This window comes from Mus musculus, chromosome X, assembly GCF_000001635.26.
Source record: "Mus musculus strain C57BL/6J chromosome X, GRCm38.p6 C57BL/6J".
Taxonomy (NCBI): Eukaryota; Metazoa; Chordata; class Mammalia; order Rodentia; family Muridae; genus Mus; species Mus musculus.
The window spans coordinates 4030454-4054131 of record NC_000086.7 but is presented as its reverse complement, the minus strand read 5'-3'; the positions used below and the strand labels follow the sequence as shown (position 1 = coordinate 4054131).

Sequence of the window (23678 nt, the reverse complement as noted above, 5' to 3'; positions counted from 1 at the left end):
TTCAGTAATTTTTTATTCTTCATTCCCCACTCTTTTTAGAAAATAGCTCTAATCTTAGAGCGAGTTTTCAACCTTCTGAAGGACCCGATATTGTTGCCTTAGTACCATAACCTGTACTGCATTTATCCTTTCTCTAATAAAAGCTACTAACTTATTAAGGATGCAGGGGCCAAAAGTAAGCAAAAGCATAAGTGTAATTAAAGGTCCTGCTATGGTGGAGAGGAGAGTGGTGAGCCAAGGGGACTTATTAAACCAGCTTTCGAACCATCCTTGTTGGCTTTCTCTTTCTCTTTTACGTATATCTAGGCGTTCTCTAAGTTTGGCCATAGAATCTTTGATTACTCCTGAATTGTCAACATAAAAACTATATTCTTCTTTTAGGGCAGCACAGAGTCCTCCTTCTTTAAGGAATAATAAGTCTAATCCCCTTCTATTCTGTAGCACCACTTCGGACAGGGAAGTTAAAGATTCTTCTAATTTGGTTATAGACTGTTCTATAGTTCTAAGATCAACATCCATAGCTGCACGTAGTTCTTCATAGTATTGGGGCGTCTTAATTAAGGCAGCGGTTCCTGTACCTACTCCAGCCGCTACACCCAATCCTAATAGAACTGCCAAAGTTAAGGTAATGTGTTCTCTTCTCCAGCGGACCCGATGCTCAAATTTGTCTAAAAAGGAGCTATCATCATGATACAGGAGTCTAGGAATAAGCTGAACCAAAATGCAGAAATCTTTGGAACTATTAAAAACAGACATAGACACACAAGGAGTGAGACCGGTATTGCAAGCCCACACTGTGTCTAGGGGGGGCACTAGATACTGACCACTTTTGCTAGACTGGATGTTCTGGGTCTGATTACAGAGCTGTAGTCAATAGCCCTCGCTGCCTGTAGATGGCCCCATGGATGTGTGCAGTAGCAAAAGCATAGCGGCTGTCAGTGTAGATGTTAACGATCTTACCTTTAGCCTCTCAGAGGGCTTGTATAAGCGCTATAAGTTCAGCCTTTTGTGCCGATGTTCCTTCAGGCAAAGCGCTTGCCCAAATTACCTTTTTCCCGTCCACCACCGCAGCTCCAGCCTTTCGCTTCCCCTCTATCAGGAAACTGCTGCCGCCCGTATACCAACTGGGAGCTCCAGGCCAGGGCTGGTCAGTCAGGTCCCTTCTGGTCCCAGTTTCTTCAGCGAGGATGTCCATACATTGATGTACTGGGACGGAATCATTTGTTAGAGGGAGAAGGGTAGCTGGGTTGAGGATGGCAGGGGGCACAAAGGTTACACGCTCATTTAGCAGCAGGCTCTGATAGTGTGTCATTTGGGCATTTGTCATCCATCTGTCAGGTGGCTGCCGCACGATACTTTCCAAGGCATGAGGGGCTACAACAGTCACCTGTTGTCCCATTGTCAATTTGTCAGCATCTTTGATCAGCAGGGCTACTGCCGCAATAGCTTTCAGACATGTGGGCCATCCACTAGCAACGGGATCTAATTTTTTTGACAAATAGGCTACAGGTCTCTTCCAGGGTCCCAGTGCTTGTGTCAACACTCCCCTGGCTACACCCGCTCTCTCGTCCACATATAGGACGAAAGGCTTAGTCAAGTCTGGTAATGCTAGCGCGGGGGAAGTCATTAGAGACGACTTGATAGCCTCAAAAGCTCTTTGGTGCTCTTCTTTCCACTCAAAAGGAACCCCTTCCTTAGTCAAAGGATATAGAGGTGCCGCTAGGGTTGCAAAGCCTGGAATCCAGAGTCTACAAAAGCCAGCAGTCCCCAGAAACTCACGTACCTGCCGTGGGGTGGTTGGCGAGGGGATCATCATAACAGTCTTCTTCCGGGCTTCTGTGAGCCATCTTTTACCCCCTCGGAGGGTATACCCCAGGTAGGTTACCTCAGTTTGACAAATTTGTGCCTTTTTAGCCGAAACTCGATACCCTAAGTCACTCAGTTCTGTGAGGAGCCTCTCAGTTCCTTCGAGGTCTCCACGACCAAGAGATCATCTACATACTGTAGTAGGGTAAGCTGAGGGTTTTGAGCGCGAAAAGGCGCGAGATCCCGATGGAGGGCCTCGTCAAACAGGGTGGGGGAATTTTTGAACCCCTGTGGTAGCCTAGTCCAGGTTAGTTGACCAGTCTGTCCGCCCTCTGGGTCCCTCCATTCAAAGGCAAACAGGAGCTGACTCTTAGGGTGCAAACGCAGGCAAAAGAAGGCATCTTTTAAGTCCAGGACTGTATACCATGTTCTCTCGGGTGGGAGAGAGCTTAATAAATTGTACGGGTTCGGGACTGTGGGGTGTATGTCCAGGACCCTTTTGTTAACTTCCCGAAGGTCTTGCACCGGGCGATAGTCATTAGTCCCTGGTTTTCGAACCAGCAGAAGTGGTGTATTCCAGGGGGACTGACAGGCCACTAAAACTCCTTGGTCTAGCAACCTCTGGATATGAGGCTGGATGCCCTCCCTAGCTTCCTTGCTCATGAGGTATTTTCTTACCGAAATGGGGGTGGCACCAGCTTTAAGTTCTACCACAACCGGAGGCACTTGTTTAGCCAACCCCATTCCTGCTTGTTCTGCCCAGACATTGGGGAACGCAGTTAGCCAGCCTGAAGAGACTGCATTTTTGGGTTGCTCTTCATGCAACCGATACTCTTCCTCTGTGTTGAGGACAAGGCAGGCAACGGGGGCTTTTCCCCAGCTTACTTGTGGGCCTTCTGAAGTAAATTGGACTTGAGCCTTTAGCTTGGTTAGCAGATCGCGCCCCAAGAGGGAAGCAGGACACTCAGGTATCACCAGGAAGGAGTGGGTCACTATGTTCTTGTTTATCTGTAGGGCTCGTTCGGTCGTCCAGGGGTAAAATTTACTACCAGTGGCTCCAATTACCATGGTCTTTTTAGAGCCTAGCTTGCCTAGGGGGCTAGTGAGTACTGAATGCTCTTTTCCGGTGTCTATCAGGAAGTTGACGGGGGTCCCCTCCATGGACAAAGTTACCCTAGGCTCAGGGAGGGGGTCTGTGCCCCGACTTCCCTAATCATCTTCTAGGGTCAGGACCTTAGATCGCTCTCGGTTTTTAGGGTAGTCTCTAGCCCAGTGTCCTTTCTCTTTGCAATAGGCGCATTGGTTTTTTCCAGTGGTATCTTTCTGCCACCTGGCGGTTTCAATGCCCTGTTGCCCAGGAGACGTGTTTTACCTTTTCCTGACTGTCTATCATTTACAACTGCGGCCAAAATTTTACTCAAATTTCTCTCTTGACGGCGATCCCGTCTATTTTCCCTCTCCTCCATTTCTTTCTTCTCTCTCTCCTGCCTCTCTTCTTCTGTTTCCCTCTTATGATAGACTTTCTCTGCTTCTTTTACTAAATCTTGGAGCGTATGATCTTGGAGCCCCTCCAGCCTTTGCAGCTTTTTCTTAATGTCGGGAGCGGACTGACCAATGAAGGCCATGGCTACAGCGGCTCTCTGCCCCTCTGACGAGGGGTCAAAAGGGGTGTACCTCCTATATGCCTCCATGAGACGCTCAAGGAAGACTGAGGGTGGTTCAGTCTGCCCCTGCAAGACCTCTCTTACCTTAGCCAAATTGGTGGGCCGTCTAGCGGCTCCTCTGAGACCTGCCACTAGAGTCCGGCGATAGACAAGGAGGCGTCCCCTACCTTCCGCGGTGTTGTAGTCCCAGTTGGGGCGGTTCAAGGTGAAAGCGTCGTCCACGAGGTTAGGGAGGGCAGTGGGAGTGCCGTCCTATCCCAGAACATTTTTTCTCGCCTCCATCAGGATTCTTTCTCTTTCTTCTGTGGTAAAAAGAACCTGCAAAAGCTGCTGACAATCATCCCAAGTGGGTTGATGGGAGAACATAAGTGACTCAAGGAGCCCAGTAAGCCCAGAGGGGTTCTCTGAGAAGGGAGGGTGGTTAGTTTTCCAATTATATAAATCAGAAGAGGAAAAAGGCCAGTACTGTAAAGGAATGAGATCATTAGGTCCTGGCGCTGGCCCTCCCACATGTGCTCTAAGTGGCAAGGCAACTGTTGAATCCGGCCCCCCTTCCTCCCCGGGGCTTCGGCCTCAGCTGCTCCGAGTCCCCCCCGCTGGTCCCTGAGCCCCTCTCGCTATTGGTCCCTGTGGTGGGGTGGCTGCAGGTGGCTGCTGGGGCAGGGGGTAAGGGGGAGGTTGGGAGTCCATCCAGAGGAGGTCGTCAATTTCTGGATAAATCTTGGGGGGGTGCTGACGGGCCGGACTTTCCGGCTGCATCAGACTGGGCAACCGCGACCGTCAGTTTCGAAGAATTTGGGGTCCAAGGCTTGACCCACGGAGGTGGGAATTGGACGAGATTCTGCCAGGTCACAATGTAGGGGATCTGATCAGGGTGACCCCCTTCCTCCTGAAAAACAATTCGCCTGACGGTGGCGATTAGTGACAAGTCAAAAGCACCTTCTGGTGGCCAGCCCACTCCAAACGTCGGCCACTCGGAGGCGCAAAAGGTCTGCCACGGACCCTTTCTGACCTCCACCGACTGGTTGTGGGCTCTGACCTGCACCTCCTTCCAATGCTCCAGAGTTAGAGAAAGGGGATTGGACACAGATTGTCCCATTTCCAGAATAATAGTAGACACAAAAAGAGCGAACACGAGACTAAGACAAAAAGAAACCAAAAGTGGCGGCGACTTCGCGTCGACCACAAGCAACTCAGAGAATCAGATGGCCTTTCTAAGGCCGGCCGATTGAGACCCTCTGCACGAGGTGGGACTCGAACCCACGATCCCGTAACAAAACACGAGGTGGGACTCGAACCCACGATCTCGCAACCCCAGATGGTCTCTTGGCCTCCAAAGGGGTCCACCAGGCGTCCCTGGTACTCCCCTGTTCCTCCTGGGACATCTCCCAGGGCGAACGGACTGTGGACACCTGGACACGTCTATCCTTATCCACCCCGCGTTCCCTCTTGGAGTGCGGTCTCACTGAGCGTCCGCAAAACCGAAACTGCGATCGCACCAAACTTAGAAACAGAACACAGACACCAGACCAAGACAGAACAAAGAATCTTACCTTTAAGTGGGTCTAGGACCTGTGGGTGGTCGCGCTGATCCCGGACGAGCCCCCAAATGAAAGACCCCCCCGAAGGGAGACCCTCACTCAAGCCTCGGGACAGCTGCGGACCCAAGAAGACACTGAGACCGAACTCAAAATGTTGAAGGCAAGATTTAATAAAGCAACAGCAAGAAAGCACATAGACCAGAGCTCTGGGGTCGAAACTCATACACCTAGTGGTGTAGAAGAGAATCAACGACGATCCAAATTTTTCACAGGCTTATATAGAAAAAACTCAAGGGGGGAGAGCGGGGCAGGGAAAGTACAAGTTTACATAACTAAGGGGTTCTGCCAAGGGACAAGGGGTTCTGCCAAGGGATTCTACGTAACTAAGGGGTCATGTCCTATTATTTGGCAATGTACCCGGTTCATTCTGAGGTTGTTCCAGGAGGCCCTTATCTCAAAAATGTTCTTGGAACAGTCTTTAGTTGGGAGGGTTCGAACTCTAGGGTGAGGAGTTCAGGAATGCATTCTGGGGTGAAGAGTTCAGGAGTGTTCTGGGAACACTCTCTAGATGGGAGGGGTCGGGCTCTGGGGTGAGGAAGAGTTCAGTAATTTTTTATTCTTCACTATTTTCTCAGGTGTCGACTATGAAGTTAGAGTTGTTTTTTTCTTGCCCAATACCTGTTCTTTCCTTAGAATCTTTGCAGAGCAAGAGCTACCTTCCTTCCTTCCTTCCTTCCTTCCTTCCTTCCTTCCTTCCTTCCTTCCTACTTATGTTCCTTCCTTTCTTTTTGTGACCAATTTCAAGCCAGCCTAGTGCTCCCTGCTAAAACACTAATTCACAACATAGCAACTAAAATGGTGCTTAGGTGGAGTACAGCCCAGTTGCTTGTCTGTAGAAGATAGAATAGCATGTGAAAGGATTCTTTCTTAAAGGATTGTGGGAAGAAAAGTTGGTGGAATTCACAGGTTTTTATATTTCTTCACTCAGTTTAGGGATGAAAGCTAAGTCATTTTCTTCCTTTCTGGAAAAGCACTATTTAAATGGCATTCGTCTTTGTCATATACCCTCTAAATATCAGGGAACATTGGAGGCTCTTCTTTTCTATTTTTTGGTGTCCACCCTATTATCAGTTTTCCATTGCATGTTCATTGAGATTAGCCAGCTCTTTTCTTCCTGATGCTTCCCACTGAGTATGAAATAATGCAAGGTAGTATGTTTGTTTGCTTGCTTGTATGTCACTGTCAGAACAAGTTTAATGTGTCCTATGCCCTATGTTTGCACGTTTATAGAATTTAACGTGTTGAGAGGAGGAGAAATGTAAGCACACCTTTACCCTCATGAAGGAGATGCACCTAGTGTGTGTGTGTGTGTGTGTGTGTGTGTGTGTGTGTGACAGAGAGAGAGACAAAGAGAGAGAGAGAGAGAGAGAGAGAGAGAGAGAGAGAGAGAGAGAGAGAGAGACTGTCTCTGACTCTGTGTCTGTGTCTCTGTCAGTGTTATTGTCTATTATGTGTCTGTGACTATGTCTGTGTCTGGGTTACAGGCAGGGTTTCTCTGTGTAGCCCAGGCTGTCCTGGAACTTAGTCTGTAGGTCAAACTCAGTGAGATTTGCCTGACTCTGCCTCTGCCTCCGCCTCTACCTCCACCTCTGCCTCTACCTCCTCTGAGTACTAGGTTTAAAGGCATGCACTACCAAAACCGAGCTCCAAGGAAGTTTTTATAAAGGAAAATATTTAATTGCGACTGACTCACAGTTTCAGCAGTTTAATTAATTATTGTCATGGTGGGACGCATGGCTGTGTGCAGGCAGGTGTGAATTTGGAGAAGTAGCTGGAAAATCTTGATCCACAGGCAGCAGAAGAAGATTGCATGCTACACCTGACATAGCTAGGGTATAGGAGACATTAAAGATTGTCCTGACAGTGACATACTTCCTTCAACAAGTCCACTCCTACTCCAACATACTTTCTAATAGTAACAGTCCTTAACGACCAAGTATTCAATCAGATGAGACTATTGGGGCTATTCCTGTAGAGATGAACCTTTCTCCTTTGTTCTGAGAGTAACAACTCTTGAAACTGAATTATTTCTGAATAAGTGCCTAGACCAGAAGCTTTGGCATGATCACCAAATAGCTCATAACTTAACTATCCATTTATTGTATTCTAAGCCAAACCAAGTGTTTGGTTACCTCTCCTCATTTTCATAGGAATGTTTCCTTCAGTGATTGTGACAAATCTTTCAGTCCTGACAATTTTCCAGAATCTTAGCTCTCCCATCCAGATGTCACACCTTCCAATCATGCCTCAGCTCATTGACCATAGGCATTTTATTGATAGGTACTGCTTCCACATAATACATAAGAGATTATATCTATTTGATCCTATTCAAATCAACACAAAAGTATACTTATTTTTATATTTCATACTTTGCTATGTAATATCTATTCATAATGTACAAACCTTTAAATCCTGGATAGGATCTTATTACCATCACCAGGATTATTGATTCTGATTGCAAATCTCTAGCACATGGTATCTAAGGGAGTGCAAATCGTCAAGTAGGGGTGATATAGTTGAAAGAGAAATCATCAAAGATGATTTTTTTTGGAAGTCTGCTTCCAATGGCATGGGAATGAAGGGAGATCAAATAAAAATACATATGCACTGTTTCTGTGGTAATACTTGATACAGTGTTGAAAACCAGGAGCTCATACTGAGAAGGTGCAGCATAAAATACATTATCTACAGCCTAGCCAAATCTGAAGTCTTCCTTACTATGGATGGGTGGTCTGATATACATGGGAGACCTGGTAAGCCTATGAGAAGTACAAAATTAGAAGGCATGGTAAGTCAGAGAAAAAGGCTGGAAAACAAATTTTCCAAGAAATCAGTCTGAAGAAACAAGCTGGAGTAGCCATTCTAATATTGAATAAAATCGATTTCCAACCCAAAGTTATCAAAAAAGACAAGGAGTGGCACTTCATAATCATCAAAGAAGACTTAATTCCAATTCTCCTCATAGTATTTCACAAAAATGAAACACAAGGTATTCTAACCCATTCATTATATGAAGCCACAATTACTCTGATAACTAGACCCAACAAAGAAAGTGAACGTCAGACCAATTTCCCTTATGAATATCAATGCAAAAATACTCCATAAAATCCTTGCAAACCGAATACAATAACACATCAATATGGTGGATGATCACTCATCATGATTAGGTACTCTTCATCCCAGGGATGCAGCGATGGTATAATATATGGATATCCATCAGCATAATCCACTATATAAACAAACTCAAAGACAAAAATCACATGATCATTTTGTTAGATGCTGACAAACCATTTGACAAAATCCAACACCCCTTCATGATTAATGTCTTTGAAAGATCAGGAATTCAAGGCCCATACCTGAACATAATAAAAGCAATATACAGCAATCCAAACCCAACATTAAACTAAATGGAGAGAAACTTGACACAATCCCACTAAAATCAGGAATGAGACAAGGCTGCCCACTTTTTTCCTACCTATTCAATATAGTACTTGAAATCCTAGCCAGAGCAATTAGACAACAAAGGATATAAAGGGGATACAAATTGGAAAGGAAGAAGTCAAAATATCACTATTTGTAAATGATATGATAATATACATAAGTGGCCCTAAAAATTCCACCAGAGAACTTCTAAACCTGATAAACAGTTTCAGTGTAGTAGCTGGATATAAAATTAACTCAAAAATCAGTGGTCTTTCTCTACATAAAGGATAAACAGCCTGAAAAAGAAATTAGGGAAACAATACCTTTCATAATAGTCACAAATAATATCAAATACCGTAGTGTGACTCTAACTAAGGAAGTAAAAGATCTCTATGATAAGATCTTCAGGTCTCTGAAGAAAGAAATCAAAGAAGATCTCAGAAGATGTAATGATCGCCCATACTCATGGATTGGCAGGATTAATATAGTAAAAATGACTATCTTGCTGAAGGCAATCTAATGATTCAATGCAATCCCCATCAAAATTCCAACTCAGTTCTTCACTAAGTTAGAAAGGGCAATTTGCAAATTCATCTGGAATAACAACAACAACAAAAAAACTAGGATAACAAAAATTATTCTCAACAATTAAAGAACCTCTGGTGGAATCACTATGCCTGAACTCAAGCTGTATTACAGAGCAATTGTGATAAAAACTACATGGTACTGGTACAGCAAAAGCCGGGTAGATCAATGGAATAGAGTAGAAGACCCAGAAAAGAATCCACACACTTGAGTATTGACAAGGGAGCTAAGACCATCCAGTGGGAAAAAGTCAGCATTTTCAACAAATGGTGTTGGAACATCTATAGGTTATCATGTAGAAGAATGAGAATTGACCCATTTTTATCTCCTTGTACAAACCTCAAATCTAAGTGGATCAAGGACTTCCCCATAAAAGCAGAGACTCTGAAACTTATAGAGTAGAAAGTGGGGAAAATCTTTAAAGATATGGATGGGAACGGAGGAAAAAATTCCTGAATAGAACAGCCATGCTTTTTTTCTGTAAGATCAATAATTGACAAGTGGGACCTCATAAAATTGCAAACTTCTGTAAGAAAAAGACACTGTTAGTAAGACAAAAAACCCACCAACAGATTGGGAAAGGGTCTTTACCAATCCTAAATCTGATAGGTGACTAATATCCAATATATACAAAAAACTCAAGAATCTGGACTCCAGAAAATCAAATAATCCCATTAAAAATGGGGTACAGAGATAAACAAAGAATTCTCAACTGAGGAATACTGAATGGCTAAGAAAAACATGAAAAATGTTCAACATCCTTAATCATCAGGGAAATGCAAATCAAAACAACCCTGAGATTAAACCTCACACCAGTCAGAATGGCTAATATCAAAAATTCAGGTGACAGCAAATGCTGTCAAGGATGTGGAGAAAGAGGAACACTCCTCCATTGCTGGTGGGATTGCAAGCTTTTACAACTACTCTGGAAATCAGTGTGGCTGTTCCTCAGACAACTGGACATAGTACTACAAGAAGATCCAGCAATACCTCTCCTGGGCATACACCTAGAAGATATTCCTACTTGTAACAAGAACACATGCTCCACTATGTTTCATAGCAGCCTTATTTATAATAGCCAGAAGCTGGAAAGAACCCAGATGTCACTCAACATAGGATTGGAGACAGAGAATGTGGTACATTTACACAATGGAGTAATACTCAGCAATTAAAAACAATGAATTTATCAAATTCTTAGGCAAATAGATGGATCTTGAGGATATCATCTTGAATGAGGTAACCGAATCAAAAATGAACACACATGATATGCACTCACTGATAAGTGGATATTAGCCCAGAAACTTAAAATATCCAAAATACAATTTGTAAAAAACATAAATTCGAGAAGAAAGAAGACCAAAGTGTGGATACTTGGTTCCTTCTTAGAATGGCGAACAAATTACCCATTGAATGAGTTATAAAGATGGAGATTGTAGCTGAGATGGAAGGAAGGAACATCCAGAGACTGCCTTACCCAGGGATCCCTCCCATATACAACCACCAAACCGAGACACTATTGCATATGCCAGCAAGATTTAGCTGACAAGATCCGAATATAGCTGTCTGCTGTGAGGCTCTAGCCAGTGCCTGGCAAATACAGTAGTGGATGCTCACTGTCATCCATTGGAGGGAGCACAAGGTCCCCAATGAAGGAGCCAGAGAAAGTATCCAAGGAGCTGAAGGGGAATGAAGCCCCATAGAAGGGACATCAATATGAACTAACAATTACCCTTAGAGGTCCTTGGAGCTATATCACCATTCAAAGAAAACACATGGTGGAACTTGTGGCTCTATCTATATTTGTAGCAGAAGATGGCCTAATCTGTCATCAATGGTAGAAGAAGCCCTTGATCCTGTGAAGGCTCTACGCCCCTATATAGGAGAATGCCAGGACCAGGAATGAGAGTGTTTGGTTTGGGGAGCGGGGGGAGGTGGGAGAGGATAGTGGATTTTTGGAGGGGAAACTAGGAAAGGGGATAACATTTGAAATGTAATATATATATATATATATAATAGAAAATACAAACTTCATTATCCTAAAGGAACAAAAATGTGATTTATATTTAAATTATATAAAAAATAAAGAGCAATACAATTGCAAAAAAAGAAAACATGGTAAGTTTTAGTTGACTGGCTCTCATGGACAGACCTAGTAATCATGGGAAACATAAACCAAGGAATACCTGGAAAGCATGGGAAATCTTTTAAGTATGAGAGTTTCTATAATATGGAAGACCTGGTAATCCTATTAAGCCAGAAAGCCTGGTGTTCATGGGCAGTCCCAAGACACATGGCTGTCCTAGAACCCAAGGACACTGAAAAGCATGGAAGGATTAGAAAGTATGGAACATCTGAAAAAAACTTCTTTGGCCTGTCATACCTGGGAGGCCTGGAAATCTTAGGTGGTCTGGTAAGCATGAGCAGCCTATAAGCATTGGGAAGCCTGGGATGTATGAGATTCCCAGAACCCATGGAAGACCTGAAAATTATGGAAGGACTGGTAAGGATGGCAAGTCTTATAAACATGGCAGGCCCGGTAAGCCTGAGAGGCCTGGAAATGTCAGCAGGCTTGATAAGGATGAGCAACCTCCAATGTGGGGAGGTCTAGTAAGCATGGGAGTCTTAGAAGCCTAGGAAGACCTGGAAAGCATGGGAGGCCTATTAAGGATGGGAGGTCTGATAACCATTGGAAACCGGGTATTCTTAAGGGGCTTGGGAATCTTAGGAGGCCTGGAATTCTTGAGTATCCTGGCAGCAATTGGAAGGCCTAGGGACCATGGGAATTCTAGAACCATAGAAACGCCTGGAAATATTGGAAGAACAAATAAGGATGTGAGGTCTGGATAAACATCTTATGCTGCTGAGCATAAGATGTGGGGGGGAAGCTTGGGAGACCTGGCAAACATCAGAGTCCTACTTGGCCTGTTAGGCCAGATGTACATGGGAATGCTGGGTAATATGAGTATCTCAGTACACATAGAAGGTCTCAATAATGATTAGAGTCTTATAAAGCACAGAAGCCAAATGAAGTCTAATATAAATGTGAGGTCTGGTACACAAATGAGGTCTAGTAACTTAGGGAGGCCTAGAGAATATGGAAGGCCTTGTGACCAAGCAGGTTATGGCTCCCTGGAATACCTGTTAAATTTGAGTGACCTGGGATGCATGGGCTTTCTGAGAAAAACTTGCGGCTTGCTAAGCCCTGGAACCTGGAAAGCTTAGGAGGTGTGATAAGCATTAGAAGCATGGTGAATAAGGACAGGATTACTAAGCCTGGGGATGCTAGAATCCAAAAATGATGGGGAAAGCCCTGGAGGTCTAGAAGGATTGGGAGGTGTGAAAATACATCAGAGGAGTGTTAAGCCTGTGAGGGCTGAAAAAGGACTGCCAAGGATGAGATGGATCCAAGCATGGGGAAGCCTAGTAAACAGGAGAGTCCTAGAACCTAGAGAAGACCTGGAAACATAGGAGACCTAGTACAAATAGGGTATCTGATGGACACAAAAGGTCTGGTTAGCTTGAGATTCTTGAAAAAGTTAGGAGGCTCAGTGAGCAAGAGAAGCTTAGTCAGAATTAGGAGGCCTAGTAAACACAGAAATGCTAGAACTCATGGAAGATAGGGAAAGCATGGGAGGTCTAGAACTATTTGGCAAAGTTGAATGCCACGGAGGCCTGGGAAACTTAGGAGGCATGGACAGCATGATTAGCTGAGCAAGTACGGGATGTACTACTAACTATGGAAGACCTAGTAACAAAGAAAGACCTGAAAATCTTGGAAGGACTAGTAAGGATGTGAGTTATGTAAATGTGAGAGGCCTGGTAAGCAAGCATAAAATGCACAGGAAGCATTGGAGATCCAGTAACTAATAGAGTCTTGGATGGCAGGTTAGGCCAGGTGTACAGGGGAAGCCTGGTTAGTATGAGCAGCTTAGTATACATGGAAGCTCTCAAAACCATGAAAAACCTAGAAACCACTTGAGGCCTAGTAGCCAAGTGAGGCCTAGTAATCATGTGAGGCCTGGCAAGCAAGTGAGTGCCATTAACCAAGGGAGGCCTGGAGAGTATGGAAGGCTTTGTAATCAGGTGGATCCTAGGACCCTGGTGGCTGTGTGAGTATGAGAGGGTTGGTAAACACTGGAGATGTGGTAAACGTTTCTAGCTTCCTTAGCCTGGAAGGACTGAAAGGCTTTTGCAGTACCTGGCATGCATGGGAGGCCCAGTAATGGTGGGTAACTGGAATATCCATATGAGCCATGGTGTACATGTGAGTACTAGTAGACATAGGTGAAGCCTAGTCAACTTAGGAGGCATCATGAGCACATGAGGCCTAGTAACCAAGAGAAATAAGGTAAAGACCTTGAAAGGACAACTCTCAGCTTCATCTAGAAAATAAAATGAAAACTCAGGATAGCTAAAACGATCCTGAATTAAAAAGGAACAACTGGGGACTCCATTCCCAGTTCAAATTAGACTACAAAGCTATAGTAGTAAAATCATCATGGCATTGGCACAGAACCAGCCACATTGAACAAGGGAACTATTTATGGGACTTTCAAAGTTGGATACAGTGAATTTTGTACCATGCCATGGTTGTGAACCTATGAAGACCAAAGGTTGTTAGGTTATGGCTTAAAAGTGGTGTGTTCCTGTATCATGTTGACAAGAGGAAGAATTGTGACAGCATCTACAATCATGTGAGAGTCCAGGCTCTGGGAATGCCTGTTGGAGGTTATCTTGATTGCATAAAGTGACTTGGGAAGACCTACCTATCCGGGGTGGCACTATTCCTTGACTCTAATCTTGAACTCTACACAACGGAGAAAGTTATTGATGTACTTGCATTAAGGTGATCTCTTTCTACTTTAGGTGTCATGTGACCAGTTTCTTCAACCTCCTGCCGCAGAAGCCTAGAGACTCAAAGTCTGAGATAATTGAAACTGTTGCCCCTAAGGTGATTTCATAAGGTCTTTTTAAAAACATAAAATCACTGCAACAGTAAAAGAAATTAAGGCAGAGAAATTGATCAGTATACTATGATACAGCTCATACCTTGATAGCAAATGATAGGTATCATGAAGGCCTATTTTCCATTTCCTATCTTGTTTATCCCTTTCAAAAATTGGATTCTTGGTATTTACCCTTACATCAATACATAAATATATTACATAAGTATATATAGTTCTATGTAAATATATTGCATATATAATTCCCTTGCTTATCCAGGATAGGGCATGAAATTTAAGTATAAGATAAATGTCTGTATGTGTGCATATATAGTTAGTTAGACATAGTCAGCAGTAAATGTTTTCCGAACACAAACGACATTATTTAGTTATTTGAAAGCCCACACAGAGAGTAATCTCAAATATTCCCTTTTAACCAATGATTTACGTCTTATAATAATGTCATAATGAATGCATTGGTTCACAACAGTTTCAACAATGGCATGATTTTATTTTGTCTCAATTTTAGCTAGGGCCAAATCTACTTAACAAATTGATTGAGATGTTTTACCTTGCAAATATAGTCTCTTATTTCCATTCCAAGCTTGGATCTCGATGGTAAATTTAAATCAGAAGATTAGGTTTATTTGATTTGACAAATACTTTGTTGGAAGTAAAGGTTTTCTTCAGAAATACATGGAAATAAGGTGATGGAGGGAAGCAGTCACTTCTGGTGGTACTAGACTCCAAAGAATATTGAATTTGTTTTTGGTCTTCTTCACTGTAGTCATTACACAGCCTTCATATTAAATGAACCATTCAATACTTGTAAAATGCTTACAGTCTAATAATTGATAAGATTACTTGTTTTCTGCATTTCCTAGGTTTACAAAAAGGAAATTGCAGAATATACACATAGGGAAGGTTAGAACATCACTATCCAATTTCATTACAATTTGCTCCTCCTTATATTCAAAGGTGAGGATTTTATAACCTGTTGTCTTTCTGAAAGTTACTCTTTTGTTGGAATCAAAACACACCAAAGTTATTCTGAATATGACATTTCGGATATGGTTGTGGCAAGCAGAACCATCACACCTCTGACACCGTTGCCTTAAAATTACACACTGCCTGGTAAAGGTCACACGTAAAGGAAAGCCAAGTCGTCCAACTGACCACTTCCAAGTATATCTTCCATCCTTGGGGATCATTGTACCACACCTCATGGTGCATTCTTCAAGTTCTTGTTCATTGATAACTTGTGGTCCAATTACCCCATATTCTTGTGTTCGCAGCAAAGTCAACCACTGTTGTTTGTAAATGGGTGACAACCATGCCATAGGTATTAGTCGATCTTGTTCAAGAATAGTTGTGGAAGTCAAGTCACAGATGATGTGCTGAAATCTCAGCTTTTTAAACACTGGTTGAAATATTAGTCCTTCTTCACTTTCAAGAAAACTGATGTTATCAACATATGCCATGTGGGTGGAAAGCCAGTTGTTTGCGTGTTGTAAAAGCTGTTTCATGGTTCCGTTCCAGCATGGATTAAGATAAAGGAACATCCATATTTTTAGTGTGGTATATACATCAATCTCCTTTTGCATGACTAGTAAGTCAGAAGACAGTGCTAGAAGATACATCAACTTCAAGTCTACTTCCTTGTAAAGTGCCACACTTGGATGTACCATCAAATTGCAAAGAAGCCATTCAAAGCATCTCGTCTTTACTGCTTTTAATCTATAGGTTTCTGCTGCCAAATAATAGGAGCACACAGTGTTCCTGTTGATAGTTTCTTTCATGATTCCTTCACACTGCTGAATTACTCGATCCACCCGAAGCAGGCATGCTGCTGCCAAAACTTGAGGAACTTCCAGAGGTGTTATTGACAAATCCGCATCCGTGTACAAAGCACCAAACACAAAATGCAGAGATCGGGTATCAATATTCTTAATGATCAGATTTATAACACCATGGTGTGATTCTCTCCAAGTACCTTTGAGAATGTTAGCAAAGTAGCCTGACTGACATAAAAATACTTTGTGTAAACACCATGTTTTTCCCAGAGCACGGATTTTAATGTCGCTATCATGCCCGTCCAAAAATAAGTTTTGATAAGCATCATTAGATGAGATCTTAACCCTTTTCCAGTAGATGTAGTTGAGAACTTGATGTGGATACATTCGCTGGTTTTGAGGTCCATGAACATTAGAACTTGTTGCCAACTCCTCCAAACTGTTTCTTTTTCGCTTGCGACTGCCAGGAATGTAGCTGGCTCCGGCTATGGCTTCTGGCTGTGGCTCTAACAGACTGGAATCCCTGCATCTCAAGACCCTGCTGACTAAAAGCCCCATTGATGAAAATTCCTAGAACAAGCTCTCGCAGAGGCTTCTTGGTTGAGGCATTGCTGTAGTCTGCCAGTCCTGCCTAGACTTCTCTGTGTTTCTCTACTACAGATTCTGACGTCACAGAGAAGGCAGGGCATTCTTCATTGTCCACATGTGTGTTGCCTGAGCACAGGCCCCGCCTCCTGATAGCAACCCCTCCCTCTTCCTCCTCCTTCCCCTTCCTCCCTTGCACATTTGCCCCACCATCCTCCCATCTCCCTTCCTCCCTCCCTTCCATTATTCCTAAATTCCTTCTTCCTTTCCTTTTCCCATTCTGCTCCTTCTTTCCCCTCACCTCTCCCTTCTCCCACTATTTCTAAGTGGGCCACACTATTTTGCTGAAGATGACCTCCATCAAACTGGAGAACCTCGTTCACCTAGTTTTTCAACCTTGCCAGCTGAATTTTCTTTTCCTTAAAGAGAACAACCAGGCCAAATTCATCCTGATGTGTGTTTAAGATTGTACATATTCCAACCCTTGACCCTTGACTATGAGCACTCAAATGTCTGTAGTATTTGAGATAATCACTTACTAACTGCTTTTGCCAATATAAACAGTAAACATTGTTATTGCTAATTTTATTGTTAGCCTCTTTTGATTAGGATTAATGAGAAGTATTTCATGCAAGTAGTTGTATGCCTATATCAACAATTTCTGTGTATGCTTTGCATATATATATATATATATATATATATATATATATATATATATATATATATATTTCTAAAAGTTCCTTATAAATCTAGTTATTTGTTTAACTTGCATATGTATGCGTGTTTTATGGTTTTGTTTTACTGATTTGCATTTACATATTAACTTTATATGGACTCCTTACTGTTAATAAATTGCAATCTGTAAGAAGCCAAGTCTAATGTTTAAATATTTCTTTTTATTCCTCTGTGCTGGCAATCCACTCCCAGAGCCTGGCCAGCAAAGTCTATGGAGGCAGAGCAAGGTGAACCAATGCAAGACACTCCTCCAAGTGTCTGTGAGGTCATAGTTATATTCTTTCTTAACACCACCTCTCCTCTCACAAGTCTGTCTTAACAAAACATCTTCTAACCTGTATCTCCCTCTGTAAAACATCCTCTCAATTGTGTCTACTTCAGCAAATCATCCTGTCACCCATGTGTTGGCCTCAGCCAAACCTTCTTTCATGTGCATCTTCAGTATCAAAGCATCCTTTCACCAGTGTCTGCCTTAGCAAAACATCATTTAACCTTTCTCTCCCAGAGAATCACCATATAATGTACCCGACTTTCCAAAGAAATCAGAAATCTTAAGTTCATAATAGTTTCAAGGGTAATAAAAAGTCACATTCCTTAATTTGTTTGCTTTTAGTCATGCCTAGATGATATCACAAGAATAATCTGTGAGAAGAGTGAAGGTTTCACCACAATAAATGTTACTAGGAAGTATGATCCTGACAGTGTCAGTATCAGTATTGGCTTGCAGTTGCAACATGAGCGTTTTACCCCACTCAAGGGCCACCTCCTTTTGATAGATTATTATATTGATTCTTTTTTTCTCTAATAGATTCCCAGAAATGCTTAAGTTGTGAAAGTGTTTGTCCTCTCATAAGCCCATTACTTGTACAATCACTAATATGAATATTCAACCTATGAGGAAAATTTAAGTAGAGATAGGGTAGAAAAGCTGGTGGGATGAGGGGATAAACAAAGCTAAGGATATACTTGAAAATCCACATGGAAACTTACTGTTTATAATAAAATTGATAAAGTCTCAAAAGACACATATTTAGCTGGTAGATGGCCTGTATGTCTACATAATAATGCTGCTGAAAATCAAGCGAAAAAAAAAATCCCAATGCCAGGTATGTTCAGGAAGTTCCCAGAAATCTTGAAAATAATATAGGTTCTTCACACTCTTTCTGTTTGCCTACCATGAATATATGATAAGACCCTGCTACAAAAGACAAACCACATCGTGGTTGTAAAATATAGAGAAATTGAGCTGGCATGTAACTGAAAACTTCCTTCCATCTAGTTAGCTTTCATAGTTCTGGATTGTGCTATTCAGGATGCTGGCAGAGTAATGGCATCAACAGAGTTACCCAGATATGAACCTTATGATGTACAATACCAACTGCCAAGAAAGATGTGTCCAGCTACACAATAGTGACATCACTGTTATAGGGATAGCCAGTGTATCTGTGATTAGATTTGAGGCCAGTTCCACAGGAGGATAGAAAATGCCTTTGGCCCTAGGGGAGAATTTATTACTGTTGTTTATGTAAAGTCTCAAGGTGTCAAGCTCCCTTCTAAGTATCTATGTTTATATCTAGGGGAAATTCTACTTCAAGATTCATTCAGAGAAGCCCTTTTCGCAATAAACTACAGTGAGGAATAATATGCATAACTGCTCAAAGCACGATAATAAGAGATGGCTGAATGGTATTACTATCTTGTTTAGGCATGAACCCTCATGGATCCTCAGAGGAAAAAAAAGGAGCAGAAAATATATAAAAACTGGACCATAAAGAGGAGGGCTATGGAATCTGTTTTCTTCACTACAGGACCACCAGTGCAGTCACGACTTCCCAACACCTGTGAGTATATGTAAAGTCTACCCATGACTAAAACCTCCTCACAGTAAATAATGGGCCAGGGAAGGACTCTTTCAACTTTTCCCTCCTTTGGTGAAATATTGGTGGGTTCTGAGGGAGAGAGAATCGTTATCTTCCATACATCCAGTGATCCAGATCCAGTGTCCTGCATCTGGCCTCCAAGAAAGAGTTTTGAGCTCATGGTCATACTGATAATCCTAGTTAAACTCTAGGATTCTCAAACACAAACAAACAAAACCAATGTCTGAAACAGAACTAGGGGGATTAAAAGGTTTGTAGAAGTGGGCAGGAGTCTAGATAGGTTAGGGAGATTATAGAAATCTGAATATTATTTATACATGTACAGAATGTCAATGTCACACTTCATGATGGAATTAAATGTTGTTTCGTGGTTGCCACAGGATTCCATTACCCAAGAAGGAAGGCTAAACAAAAGCCTAAGGGCAGCAGAACTGCTTATTGACAATAGTGATGACCTGGATGCTTATAGCTCTTGTCTGCTGAGGAAGAGAACACATCAGTGGCCATCTCTTGCTGGAAGTCTAAGGCAACATAGCACAGCTTCTCTCTGATATTAGGCATGATTTCCCTCCCAGCTTTTTGGTGAACTATAGCCACATGTGGTCATGAACTTCATGTAGTAGTCTGTCAGGTACAGGCCAGCTAGGTCCAGACACGGGATGGCACAAGGAGAGCAGAGATATGCACATTATCTCATAGATGTGCACATTCTGTGTGACCCCATCTCTGGGCTCCATCAAAATCGCAGTGGTATGACCAGAGGCCTAGAGGAACAGCACAGACTGGATGGCTACTTACATGGTTGTGGTTTTATAAGTCTCAAAAATGATGTGGGTCATCTTTTCACAGTTGGCCTTAGGGCTCTAGGGGGAATGGTGAGCAGCACAGTGTTCCTTTGGAGGACCACATGCAGTTTGTTGTAGAATGTTTGGTGCCAGATCTTCTCCATATTGAACCAGTTCGTGACAATGTCATGACCAATGGGGGTACTTCAGGATCAGGATGCCTCTCTTGCAATGGGCCTCAGTACCCACAAAGGTGTCCTTCTGTCTCTTACCCACCGTGATGCCCTGGTGCCTAGGGCAACCCCATAATGGAGGGGTAGATGGCCCTGGAGCATCATAACCAGCAAACCAGGCATTTGCCAGACCAGAACCATTGTTGACAAGGAAGGCAGTTAAATCATCATCCAGGGAGAACTGGTGGTCAGTGTGAACCTTTAAGAGAGGAGCTGCTAGAAACCTGTGCTAGTGGGAGGAAACAGACTAGACAGTCTTTATCCATGTTCTCTTTAGGGGAATCTAGGTTGTTTCTGGTTTCTGGCTCTTGTGAACAGAGCAGCAGTGAGCACAGTTGAGGAAATATCTCTTGGGTAGGATGAAGTATCCTTTGGCTATGTGCCCAAGAGTGGCAAACCTCAATTTTGGGTAGATCTTTTCCCATTTTCCAGCGAAACTATCACACAGACTTTCATAGTACCTGTGTAAGTTTCACTCCCACCATTGATGAATGTGCCCCTTACTGTATCCCCAGGATGAGCTGTCCCTTGCGTTGTTGATCTTAGCCATTCTGACAGGTGTAAAATGAAATCTCAAAGTAGTTCTCATTTGCATTTCCCAGATGGCTAAGGATGTTGAACATTTCTTTAAGTGTTTCTCAACTATTTGAGTTTCCTCATTGGAGAATTCTATTTAGATCAACATCAAATTTTTAAGATGGATGATTTGTTTTTCTTGACATCTTCAGTTCTTTATATAGTTTGCATATTAGTCCTCTATCAGATGTGGAGTTGGTGAAAATATTTTCCAATTCTGTAAGCTGCCTTCTTGATGGAGCGATAGTGTCCTTTGCTTTACACAAGCCCTTTTGTTTCATGAGGTACCATTTATTAGTTTTTTTTTTTAAGTCTCACTTCCTGGCCTAAAGGTGTTCTGCTTAGAAAGTCTTCCGTGCCAATGAGTTCAATGATATTCACCACTTTCTCTTCTATCACACCAGTGTCTCTGGTTTTATGTTTAGGTCTTTGATTTTCTTGTGGGTTTCTTTTTTGGGATGCAGGATGCTAAGTGGATCTATTTGCATTCCTGTGACCAGCACCATTTGCCAAAGTTGTCCTTTTTGCAGTGTGTATTTCTGACTTCTTTATCAAAAAGAAGGTGCCCATAATTGTAACGATTTCTCTATGTCTACAATTATGTTTCATGTTCAATAAATCTGTCTGGTTTTGTGTCAATATAATTTTGCTTTTATTATTCTAGATTCAAAAACAGAATCCATATGTCTTCAGCATGCAAGAAATACTTCCTCTGTATTATAACTTGAAAGCAGGGATAGGGATACTTCCAGCAGTTCTTTTGTTGTTTGGGATTGTTTTAACTCTATTGAAATTTTGGTGCTTCCATTTGATGATGCGATTTGTCCTTCCATCATCTGTGAAAATTTTGTGTTGGAATTTTGATGGGAATTACACTGAATCTGTAGATTGCTTTGGCGGGATAGTAATATTTAGTTTGCTATTTTTATTAATCCATGAATATAGCAGATCTTATCATATTCTGATATCTTCTTCAATTTCACTCTCACTGTCTTGAAAATGTTATCAACACATGTGGTATATATAAAGAATAATTGTCTAATTCTTTTGATATTTCCAATTTGTTGGAGTCCAGGTTTTTCAAATATATTCTTATGGTTATCTGGATTTTCTCAGTGTCTGTTCGATTTATTTCATTTGGATGTACTCTTTGACTGTTAGTTATTTTGGATAAAGATTTGTTGATATTACTGATTTTCTAAATAAACTCTTAGTTTCATTGATTCTTTCTGTTGTGCTCTTTCTTAAACATAATTGATTTCAAACCTGATTTGATTATGTCTACCTTCTAATCTTTTCTTTGCTTTTTAACAAAATTTTTATTTGATATTTTTTCATTTATATTTCAAATGCTATCCAGAAAGTCCCCTATACCCTTCCTCTGTCCTGCTCTCCAACGCACCCACTCCAACTTCCTGGCCCTAGCATTCCCCTGTACTGGGGCATATAATCTTTGCAAGACCAATGACCTCTCCTCCCAATGATGGCCTACTAGGCCATCTTCTGCTACATATGCAGTTAGAGACACAAGCTCAGGGGGTACTGGTTATTTCATATTGTGGTTCCTCCAATAGGGTTACAGACCCCTTCAGCTCCTTGGGTACTTTCTCTATCTCCTCCACTAAGGGCCCTGTGTTCCATCTAGTAGATGACTCTAAGCATCCACTTCTATATTTGCCAGGTACTGACATAACCTCACCTATATCAGGGTCATGTCAGCAAAATCTTGCTGGCATACGCAAATAGTGTCTGTGTTTGGTAGCTGATTATGGTATAGATCCTCAGGTGGGGCAGACTCTGATGGTCCTTCCTTCCATGTCAGCTCCAAACTTTATCTCTCTAACACTTTCCATGGGTATTTTGTTCCCCATTCTAAAGAGTGGCAAAGTATCCATACTTTGGTCTTCCTTCATCTTGAGTTTCATGTGTTTTGCAAATTATATATTGGGTATTCTAAGTTTCTGGGCTAATAAGAACTTATCAGTGAGTGCATATCATGTGAGTTCTTTTGTGATTGGGTTCTCTCACTCACGGTGTTATCCTCCAGATCCATCCATTTGCCTAAGCATTTTATAAATTCATTGTTCTTAATAGCTGTGTACTACTCCAGTGTGTAAATGTATCACATTTTCTGTATCCATTCCTCTGTGGAGGGACATCTGGGTTCTTTCCAGCTTCTGGCTATTACAAATAACGTTTCTATGAATATAGTGGAGCATGTGTTCTTATTGCCACTTGGAACATCTTCTGGGTATGTTCCCAGGAGAGGTATTGCTGGATCTTCTGATAGAACTATGCCCAATTGTCTGCGGAACTGCCACACTGATTTCCAGAGTGGTTGTACAAGTTTGCAGAAATGGAGGAGTGTTCCTCTTTCTCCACATCCTCGCCAGCATCTGCTATCAACTGAATTTTTGATCTTAGCCATTCTGATTTGTGTGAGGTTGAATCTCAGGGTTGTTTTGATTTGCATTTCCCTGATGATTAAGGATGTTGTACTTTTTTCAGGTGATTCTCAGTGATTTGGTATTCTTCCGTTGAGAATTCGTTGTTTAGGTATGTGCCACATTTTTTACTGGGGTTATTTGATTCCTCTGGAGTTCCACTGCTTGAGTTCCTTGTATATATTGGATATGAGACCCTATCCCAGATTTAGGATTGGTAAAGATGCTTTCCCAATCTGTTAGAGGCCTTTTTGTCTTCTTGGTAGTATATTTTTTTCTTATAGAAGCTTTGAAATTTTATGAGGTCCCATTTGGGGATTCTCGATTTTTTTCTTTTCTTCTTTTTTTTTGGATATTTTCTTCATTTACATTTCAAATGCTATCCCAAAAGTTCCCTATACCCACCCCCCGCCCTGCTCTCCTACACACTCACTCCCACTTCTTGGCCCTGGCTTTCCCCTGTACTAGAGCATATAAAGTTTGCTAAACCAAGTGTCCTCTCTTCCCAATTATGGCCAACTAGGCCATATTCTGCTACATATACAGCTAGAGACAGGAGTTCTGGGGGTACTGATTAGTTCATATTGTTGTTCTACCTATAGGCTTGCAGACCCCTTCAGCTCTT

General features: G+C 42.1%; 1 protein-coding gene and 2 pseudogenes across 1 annotated transcript; 1 reads left to right on the top strand and 2 right to left on the bottom strand.

The window, feature by feature from the left end:
• Positions 1-14509: 14509 nt before the first annotated feature.
• Positions 14510-16458, bottom strand: Btbd35f3 (BTB domain containing 35, family member 3). Its single transcript, NM_001243001.1, has one exon. The coding sequence runs from the start codon at positions 16371-16373 to the stop codon at positions 14883-14885; it is 1491 nt and encodes a 496-aa protein (NP_001229930.1). The 5' UTR covers positions 16374-16458; the 3' UTR covers positions 14510-14882.
• Positions 16459-16682: 224 nt separating this feature from the next.
• Gm14355 overlaps positions 16683-23678 on the top strand; it is a 250741-nt pseudogene continuing 243745 nt past the window's right edge.
• Gm15257 (predicted gene 15257) lies at positions 19341-20208 on the bottom strand (annotated as a pseudogene).

Excerpts from the sequence above, each read along its gene's own strand:
- Btbd35f3 (NM_001243001.1), bottom strand. The coding sequence starts at position 16,373 with ATGGGGCTTTTAGTCAGCAGGGTCTTGAGATGCAGGGATTCCAGTCTG.